This window comes from Phyllostomus hastatus, unplaced genomic scaffold (assembly GCF_019186645.2).
Source record: "Phyllostomus hastatus isolate PE091 unplaced genomic scaffold, TTU_PhHast_1.1 phas_contig_29, whole genome shotgun sequence".
NCBI lineage: Eukaryota > Metazoa > Chordata > Mammalia > Chiroptera > Phyllostomidae > Phyllostomus > Phyllostomus hastatus.
In genome coordinates, this window is record NW_025333835.1 from 46,577,904 (window position 1) to 46,587,405 (window position 9,502).

At 63.7% G+C, this 9,502-nt stretch overlaps 1 protein-coding gene across 1 annotated transcript; it reads left to right on the forward strand.

The window, feature by feature from the left end:
- The first annotated feature begins 162 nt into the window (after positions 1 to 162).
- CCNA1 (cyclin A1) lies at positions 163 to 9,215 on the forward strand. Its single transcript, XM_045839166.1, has 8 exons — positions 163 to 342; positions 4,115 to 4,355; positions 4,531 to 4,655; positions 5,084 to 5,307; positions 6,263 to 6,467; positions 7,405 to 7,518; positions 8,282 to 8,415; positions 8,980 to 9,215. The coding sequence occupies exons 1-8, from the start codon at positions 184 to 186 to the stop codon at positions 9,029 to 9,031; spliced, it is 1,254 nt and encodes a 417-aa protein (XP_045695122.1). The 5' UTR covers positions 163 to 183; the 3' UTR covers positions 9,032 to 9,215.
- The last annotated feature ends 287 nt before the right edge of the window (positions 9,216 to 9,502 follow it).

A 9,502-nucleotide genomic window follows, 5' to 3' on the forward strand; every position in this document is an offset into this window, starting at 1 on the left:
CGATCGCGGGCGCCCCAAGGCCCAGGCCCTTTGGGCCCTAACAATTGCCGGGAAGATCACGTGTCCGGGTGCGCCCCTTCCTGGAGATTAGCCAATCCCTGGGAGCCTCCGGTGGAAGGGGTTGGCTCACCCGACTTTGCGTTTCTCCTTCCCTGCCGACGGCAGCCAGTCGAGGCCGAGGCGATGCATCTCAGCAGCTCCAAGAGCGGCGTAGTCCTGGCTCCGGTGTCCCGAGGTCCCGATGCCTGTCAGATGGCGACCAGAGCCCAGCTCGGCCAGGACCCCCCGCAAAGGACAGTGCTAGGGGTGCTGACCGAGAATGTGCAGTACCGGAGCGGCCAGGTAAGGACGCAGCAGCGCTGGGACGCTGCTGGCGGGGAAGGGCTCTCCTGTGGCGGCGGGAAATGGGCTTCGCTTGCAGTTCCGCCTACAAACTCCCCCGGAGAATTCCAGCCCTGGGGTCGGGACTGTTGGGACACAGCAGTTTAAGATCATCTTGTTGGGTCCCCTTTCCAGCTAGAAATAGTGAATACGTTGGATGAAGCTAAAAGGAAATGTGAATGCCCTCCAATAAACTGTAGAGCCGGGGTTACTGCAGGTCAGAGCCGGGTGCAGACCACCCCACAGCTATCCAGGGCGGCCTTTGCGGAGATGATTGGGGAGAGCGTCCGGTCGGGATTGGGTCGGTCTGGACTAGGTTATTTCCGAACGTGATTGGAAAGCAGACTCTCCCCACTACCGACAAAGGGCAGCTGGGCAAACAGACGACTGGCCATTAGACATTGCTTAACGGATCCCTTAACAGGTTGAAATTAAATTCAGACATTGAAATGCGGATGAGGAGTGTGGATGCCTCAGAATGGATTTTGAGGTTTAAAAAAAAAAAAGCTTCCCCAAGCCTGTTTACCAGTTTACTTCCTGATACCAGTGCGTCTGAAAGCCTGTGTGGCACGTTTGTATGGAATGAAGCTGGTGATATCGTCCAGCGGAGCGGGCGGGCGGGTCTCCTTTCCATTTCGTGGGTGAGGGAATCTAAGGGGCTTCGGAAAGGCCCGGGAGGTGGGGGCGGGAGCACACTGGAGGAGGGCCCGTTGGAAAGAAGCCCCTCACCTACTCAGTCAGCTGGCCCCTCGGGCCTTTTGGGGGCATGTGATTAGTGGGAGAAAAATGCCCAGCGTGTTCTGTGGAAGGCTCTGGGAAAAGCGGAGTGAGGTTGTTTTTAGCGAATGTCGTTTACGGAGCGGCAGACGCATGCACTTCTTTAAACCTGGCTCATGGGAGCCAGCGGCGGCGGCGCCTTCGCCGACGGGTCTGACCTCCGTGCTGCCCGCCCGATTCCTCCGCAGCCGCCGTCGTAGGAACCTGCCTTGCACCTCCGCTCCTCTCTCTGACCCACCACGACCCCCGCCTCCACCCCCACCTCGGTCGAAGGCTTTGTGCCCTAATTTCCTAAAAACATAAAAGCAACCGGAAGAGGATGCCCACGTGCTCCCAGGTGCCACATACGCCTCATGCCCACCCCGCAGCGCGACCCAGGTCCCTGCTCTTACACGAGGCGAACCCCTCCCAGTGCGAACGCCTTACGCCCTCTTGCCTCTTCAGGGATGTTAATCGACTCTTTTTTTCTCTCCCCAGTTTTCTCTTCTTTACGGGGTCAAACCCATAAGCGTACATAAATGCAACTTTTCCATCTGAAAAATCTTCCAACTACGAAGCTCTCTGCCGTGTCTGTCTCTTTGCAGCACTATTTCTTCGGGCGTAGTTTATCCCGCTAGATTATAAGGGCCACCGGGATGAAGATTCGGGATGGCAGGGTCGCTGCCGGGCTCCCGGGGCTCTGACCGGGGCCTGGCCCAGGGGAGCGTGCTGGTGTTTGTTGCGAGAATCTTCTCTGTCTCTCGTTCTTCTCCAGTTCCCTTTTGACGCGATGGATCGTTTTTCACTTCTAGAAACAGTTTTCCTCCGGCCCAGCCTGCAGCACAGCACTCTGTCCGGGCTTTCCCCCGTGGCTCGCCGGCCACCCCTGCTGCCGATCCCGGTTCTTCCTTGCCCAGCCCCTGGAAGTTGGAGCGCTCCGGGGCCCGGCATGTGGTCTGAGTTTGCACCGCCTGCCTCCCTCCCTCCCTCCGCGATCTCTTCCAGGCTCTGAGCCTGAGACACCACCCATCTGCGGCTGGCTCGCACTCTCGTCTCTTGCCGGGACCGGGACCGCTCGGCTCTCCCGCACGCGTGCACACACTCTGCATCCTACGTGACAGCTGCGCTTGGAGCTTTGGCTCGTGCAAACGGCATCTCAAACTCGTGCGAGGCCCGCCCCGGTCCATTCCTCCCAGGCCACGGAGCATCCGTCCCTCCTGCTGTGCAGCCCAGAGGGCTCTGCGTCGTCCTCAACCCTCCTTCCTCCCGCCGCTCGTCCACCGTGCCGGAGAAACCCTGCCAGCTCTGCCGTGTGCGGCGTACAGGGAGGCCCCTTCCTCGCCCCCACTCCGGCCGCGCTGGCTCAAAGCCCCGCGGTGGCCGCCCCGGGCACGGCACGTCCCACCGCCTCATCTCGCCCGGCTTACTGGCCGCGAGGCCTGGCGTCTCTCTTCCTCCTGGCTTCCCGTCCAACTCTGCGCCCCGTCCCACTCTGCGCCGCCCGCTCCCTGCCGAGTCCCGGAGGCAAATCCCCTCGCACATTAGGGCGCCCGCCCGGCCCGGCCCGGCCCAGGCTGTCCCCTCGGCGGCCCAAGTGCCTGGGCCCCTTGGCTTGTCCAGGCCTCCGCCCAACCGAGCCTTCCTCGAGAGTCTTCCTCACCGGGGCGCTCCCCGGCCACGCTGTTTACAGCAGCCGGGCGGTCTTCTCCCGGCGTTACTCTGCGCCAAGGCACTTCCCACTCCCTGACCCACGGGGTCTCCCCTCCCCCCACTAGAACAGGCATGCCACCAGGGCCGTTCTTCTGGAACGCTCCGTTCGCTGCGAACTTCGGGGCACCTGGAGCGGCGTCTGGCGCCTGGCGGACGCTCAGTGAGCGTGCGAGGAGTGCACGCCCCCACCCACGCGCACACGCGCCGAGGCAGCAGAAGGCGGCCTTGGCCGTGACGTGGAGTCGGGAGCATCTGGTTATAGCAGCTTGTGAGGTTTTGTGAGGTTTCCAGTGCCGCCAGGGAGAGCCCTCTTCCTACCGGAGTAGACACCGGCCGCACGTTGAACCTGCCGGTGCGCAGGAAAAGCTGTGGGGACCCGTCACCGAGAAAGAGTCTCAGCGGTAGGCACAGAGAGTAGTCGCACACGGTGAAACGGGAACACGGCAGGCAGACCCAGCTGCGCACCCCCGCCACGTGGATTCCTGAGGCTCGCCCTCCTGCGCGGGCCCCGCTGTCCTGCGGTCCCTCCCACGTGCCTCACCCCGGGGTGCGAAATGTGTGTGTGAGTGTGAGATACACCACGCTCGTTCCCAGAGGGGCACACGCACCCCTGGTCTCCGTCGTGGGTGCTGCAGGAGTCAAGGAAAGGGGGACGCGCTCACTCGCCCGCTGGACGGGATCAGGTTTCCCGGGGGTCTCAGCGTCCTGTCACTCAGAAAGCCGCTGTGCCGAGAGACTGTAGTCTTCCGAGCTCCTAGAGTCGCCTTGTTTCTCCACAACTGGGTGTGCCCTGGGAGCTCTGCAGGGGCTGCCGACCGAGAGGCCGCCACGTACGGAGGAGGACTATGGGGTGGCAGCCATGTGTCTGGGCTGAGCTGGGTGGGCGCCCATGGAGCCCCGGAGCCACGCAGGCCCGGAAGTCCACTGCAGCCCCTCCCGCGTGGGGCCCGTGTCGTCATGGGAAGGAGTCAGAGCGTCCTTCTCTCTGGCCCCGAGTCCCCTTTGGTGACAGACAGTGTGAGGAAGATGACGGAGTTCAGACGGCTCTTCTCCCAGACGCCGCACGCAGACAGAGACAGCGCAGAAGGCCCCCACTCACGACCCCTGGGAAGCCCCGCGGTCTGACCCCGCATGGCAGACACAGGCCTTTCGACCTGGGGCCCCTCCCGGCCCCCCAGCCCGCTGGGTCACAGGCACACAGGGTCATGCCGCCTGCTGGTCTCAGGGGGCCGGGGGACCTCTAACAAGACGCGCAATCCCTTTCCAGGGGATCCCCACGGTGAGGTACTTCTCGGGGTCGGAGAATGCCTTCCCCGCGGCCGCACCGAAAGCCCAGGCCGCCTGCGGGGCCCACGTCCCGGCCAGGGCGGGGTTCGACGTCCACATGGCCGAGCCGGAGGACGGCCCCGGCGGCACTGGCAGCGACGGGGCGGCCTCTGGGGACACGTACGAGGTGGACACCAGCGCACTGAAGTCAGACCTGCACTTCCTGCTGGACTTCAGCGCCGGTGAGCTGGCCGCCTGCGGCGGGCAGGTGGGGGTGGGGACAGGTCCCTGCGGCCGTCAGCGGGGGTGCGGCTGCACGGCCCCAGCCGGAGAGCGGTGCCGGCGCCCACGGCGGCCCGCGGGGGGGGCTCGGTCGGTGGTGGGCCGAGACCGTCTGCGAGCTGCCCCTCCCCGCAGTGTCCCCCATGCTGGTGGACGCCGCGCTCCACTCCCCGGCCGAGGCGGCGTCCGACTGGGGCGCCGACGTGATCAGCGTGGCGGAGTACGCGGAGGAGATCCACCAGTACCTGCGAGAGGCTGAGGTGGGCGCCCCCCAGTCCCACCCCCGTTTCCGGCCGCCTGGCACCTAGCAGGAGGCGGCTGCAGACGCCCGCCCACGCGTGCAGGAGAGGCTCGCTCAGGGCGCACGAGTGTATCCTGACGATGCTGGTTGTCGGGCGAGCAGCAGGCGCTGGGCGGGCTTGTGCCCTGCGTGCCCGCTCTGGGGGGCCGTCCGTGTCACCGTGTCCCCCCCCAACACCCTCAGGCTGTTCATCACCCAGCACGGTCCAGAGCCGGAGCTCACACCCTCCTCGGTGCCCTCGTAAAGATGACCTTGGCCCTGGGCCCGGTAGTCCCCTGCTGCCCCCTGCCCCCGAGATGGCGACACGGCAGGTGTCCTGTGACGTGTGACCCGTCTGCCGGAGCCCCGGCCTGAGCTCTGAAATGCCCCCCCACCCCCGCCCCACAGACGCGGCACCGGCCCAAGGCGCACTACCTGCGGAAGCAGCCCGACATCACGGACGGCATGCGCCGCATCCTGGTGGACTGGCTGGTGGAGGTGGCCGAGGAGTACCAGCTGCGCGCCGAGACCCTCTACCTGGCCGTCAACTTCCTGGACCGCTTCCTGTCCTGCATGTCTGTCCTGAGAGGCAAGCTGCAGCTCGTGGGGACGGCGGCCATCCTCCTGGCCGCGTAAGTGACCTGTGGCTTGGGCGACCGACGGCAGGTGTCCCCGCCCTCCCGAGCGCAGGGCCCACTCTCCACTCTCTGAGACGCAGGGCCCACTCCCACTCCCTGAGACAGGCCGGGCTTTGTCATGCAGACCTCGCCACGCCCCCTGACAGACGGTCCTAGCTTGGTCGTGTTGACCGAGACACTGAGTCTCACCGGACGCTCATTCCTCAGCCACACGCCTCTGACGCGCAGTGACCAGTGCAGCTCCCTGACCGCAGCCGCCATGCAGGCTGCCTTTCGGCCGTCACTCCGCGGTCTGTGTGGTTGCAGTGAGCTCCCTGTCCGAGCTTGTCCCCCCTGCCATCGGGCGTTGGGGACACCTACCGGTGTGGGAAGGGTGCGCAGTGGCCGGGCTGCCTCGAGCGAGTGACCTGCTGGTGACAGTAGTTTCCTTCCTGTTCCTCTGGCCTCAGATGTTCTAGTTATTGACTTGCCTAAAAACACGCCCGGGGTTTCCCTGCAGAAAGGAGAAGTAAAAGTAAAAGCAAAGAACTGGTAACTGTGAGATTTCATGATTGTCGTTCTCCTGGATGAACAGCGTCACTTGCTAGTTCAGTAGAGAAAGCCAAACACGATCTATTTTTTTTTTAATCTAAGACTTAAGGGATTTTTTTCCTGCCACGTGGTCCACGTGGCATCCTTTCCCACAAGAGGGTCTGAGTTAGGAGAGGCCAGACCTGAGACTCCTGGTTGGAAGAAGGGGTTTCTGTCGCTGTCCCTAGCCGGTGGTACAACACGTGTTTGTAGCACGCATGTTCTCGTTCCGGAAACAAGTCCCCGGTCCTCTCCCAGCCCCGCCCCAGTTTGTGCGTCCCCAGCTGCGGTGGCAGCCAGGTGATGCAGGGGTGACGGCTTGGGACACGGCCGCAGGTTCCCGCGTGACCGCCGCAGGCTCTCGGCCTTCCCTCCGCAGGAAGTACGAAGAGATCTACCCGCCCGAGGTGGACGAGTTCGTCTACATAACAGACGACACGTACACGAAGCGGCAGCTGCTGAGGATGGAGCACCTGCTCCTGAAGGTGCTGGCCTTCGACCTGACCGTGCCCACCGCCCACCAGTTCCTGCTGCAGTACCTGCGGCGGCAGGGGGTGTGCGGCAGGACCGAGAACCTGGCCAAGGTGCGCCGCGCGGGTCGGCCCGGGGCGTGGGCCCCACGTCCGGGTGGGGGGTGGGCTTCCCGGCCATCCTTCGGCTCCTCCTGCCTTTTCGGGGGGGGTTTGTGGTTTGTCGTGGGCCCAGCAGAACTTCCTGGTGGTGGGAGAGAACCGACTGTAAGAACATGGCCTGTGGTCACACGACGCCCCTAGCAACCCTGATTTGGTGGTCACGGCTTGTCTAATCCCCGAGCCCCGACTTGGAGACGGTTCCCCCGTTGGGTGCAGAGCACGTGCGAGCCACACCTCGGAGGTGTGCAGAGTAGGAACAGAGTAAATGTGATCAGATCTGGCCCTGACCCCTCCTGACACGTGAGGTGAGGCGGCCCCACTCGGTCACCCGGAGCCACAGAACAGCCCACGGCACCGAAGCATCGCTTGGGAAGGCGTGGCTTCTGCCACCGTGGTGCGGTCTGTCCGGTACCTCCGCGCCGTGCCAGCGGTGATAAGGAAGTCCACCTGCGTTTCCCAGCGTGTTTCCTCTAACCGGACACAGCCCCGCTGGTGCTCTTCTCGCCTCTGGGCCGCGTGTCGCTGCCCGGTGAACCCGCAGCTGTAATGCGGCCCTAGGGTGCCCTTGGCTGACGTCTGTAGCTCCGCCCCCGTGGCCAGAGTGGTGCACCTGCACTGCCAGCGTGAGATAAGCCACCCGTCCACACGCCGTGTGCTCGGGCCAAGTGCGTGTGCGCTGAGATCCGTGACCGTGTACGTGTTGTCCTGGCTGTGGGCAGGCCCGGCGGTCGCCGGCCGCGTGAACAGCTGTGAGTGACTGTCAGCTGCGCACCCAGTGATGCAGGCTGGACGGAAGTAGGGCCCTTCGCCCCCTGAGGTTTTCCCGTTGGCTCGTGGCCGCAGTGCCTCCCGGTCCCCGCCCAGCGCGGCTCTCCCCTCCCGTCCCCAGTACGTCGCAGAGCTGAGTCTGCTCGAGGCCGACCCGTTCCTGAAGTACCTGCCTTCCCTGATCGCGGCGGCGGCCTACTGCCTGGCGAACTACACCGTCAACAGGCACTTCTGGGTGAGCCTCCGACGCCGTTTCTCTAGGTGAAGTTCAAGGCCTCTGTGAAACCCCCCGGGTACCACCCGGGGCTTAGGGTGGGCCGGCCTCCTGGGTCTCGCTGGCCGAGGACCACGGCCGGTGTGGCCTGGGCCGGTGGCTCGCTCTGCGCAGAGGGCAGGCGCGGGGAGTCCAGGAGGTGGCACGTGGGCGCGCCCGCTGGGTGGGAGCGGGTCTGGCGGCCTGGTGCTGCTCTCAGGCAGGGAGGGCCTGTTCCTGCAGCGGAAGCAGCGGCCCCGGCTCCGGCCCCGGCCCGGGAAAGCTGCTGACTTCCCCCTCAAAGCGGCGGACAGCCTGGCTCCGCTGGGGTGGCCGGAGGGCGGGATCCTGGCAGGAGAGAATCTCTCGGCCCAAGACGGTGGCGGGACTGCACACGGGCCCCTCGGTTCGGTCCTGAAGGTTCTCTCTCGCGCCGAGAGAAGCGGGGTGCCTGCCTTTATTTTCCAGAACACTGTCTCTCGTTCTGCACTCAGCAGAGAACCTTCCGTGTTCTGTGTGAACCGGGCGTGCAGGTCAGTACAGCGCAGCGCGAGCGCGCTCAGAGCTCGGGCCGCGCTGTCTAAGGTTTTGTGGCTAACGCGTCCAAAGAGGGATTACGGTTCCTTTGGGCGTGAGTGTGGACAGTACGTGGTTAACTCCCTCTGTTTCACCGTTTGGTCCTCAGACTCCCTGTGCCCCGGGAAGGTGCGTGATGGATGCGGTTTTGTTCTTTTGTCCCCGCCAGCCGGAGACCCTGGCCGCCTTCACGGGCTACTCGCTGAGCGAGATCGGGCCCTGCCTGAGCGAGCTGCACAGGGCCTGCCTGGACGCGCCGCGCCGGCCCCAGCAAGCCGTCCGGGAGAAGTACAAGGCCTCCAAGTAAGCGCCCGGCGCCCTCTCCCCAGGGCTGGCTGTCCAAAGCCCTGAAGCTTTAACAGGTCGCGGCAACGTCGGAATCAAAACTAGGGCACATTGCACCTGGGGCGAGGCTGCAGAAGTAAGGTTGCAAGTTAGATCAACACCATCAGTCTGGAGGGACCCAGACTGGTCATTTGTCAGCTTCTAGTACACACAGTCGGCTGTCCTCCTTTTTTCTTTCTTTCTTTCTTTCTTTCTTTTTTTTTTTTTTTTTGGTTTTAAGATTTATTTATTTTTAGACAGAGGGGAAGGGAGGGAGAAAGAAGGAGAGAAACATCAATGTGTGGTTGCCTCTCTCACGCCCCCTACTGGGGACCCGGCACGCAACCCAGGCCTGTGCCCTGACTGGGAATCGAACCAGGGACCCTGTGGTCCGCAGGCCGGTGCTCTGTCCACTGAGCCACCCCAGCCAGGGCTCCTTTCCTTCCTTCTGTGGAATCTCATAGAGCGTTTCCTGTGGCCTCACCTGGCTTTCAGGGAACCGGAGTCTGGGCTCGCGCTCAGCCGCCCGGGGTCCCGTTGCAGGTACCTGCACGTGTCCCTGCTGGAGCCGCCGGCCGTCCTCCCCCTGCAGTGAGCGGCGGGGCTGCAGCGCCTGCGGAGGGAGCCCCCGGACCAGCGGACCATCCCGGCTTCCATGGGTTTCCGCAGATCGGATCAACTGGGGTCGCTTTCACAGAGACGACCTATTTTTAGAAAATGTAAATGCATTCAGGTTCTCTTAGATGTAGTAGCTTGTAAAATAGTCTGACACTTTTAAAAGAATAAACAGCTTACCTTCTGGCCAGGTGTCGGGTTGGTTTACTGATCGCCATGGTGACGCCCTCACCTGAAGCTGAGTTGCGAGTGCGATACATGTCATCTCTGTCCCAAGGTTTCCCCCACGTGGCTTTTAAAAACCTGGCGCCCTCTTTGGTTGACGTACTCCGAGGGACCCGGAGGTTTTCCTCTTTGGTCAGTGCCTGCCCCGAGACGTTTTTCTGCAGGCCCTCCGCCTCAGCCTCCCGAACCTGGCAGAGTGAAGGGGTGTGTGAGCCAGCCCCGTGTG

What these genes read in the sequence shown, in the direction of transcription:
- CCNA1 (XM_045839166.1), top strand. Translation starts at nt 184, where the DNA reads ATGCATCTCAGCAGCTCCAAGAGCGGCGTAGTCCTGGCTCCGGTGTCC. An exon ending in GGACCGAGAACCTGGCCAAG is followed by an intron (nt 6,468 to 7,404) that starts GTGCGCCGCGCG and finishes TCCCGTCCCCAG; the next exon opens with TACGTCGCAGAGCTGAGTCT. An exon ending in GAGAAGTACAAGGCCTCCAA is followed by an intron (nt 8,416 to 8,979) that starts GTAAGCGCCCGG and finishes GTCCCGTTGCAG; the next exon opens with GTACCTGCACGTGTCCCTGC.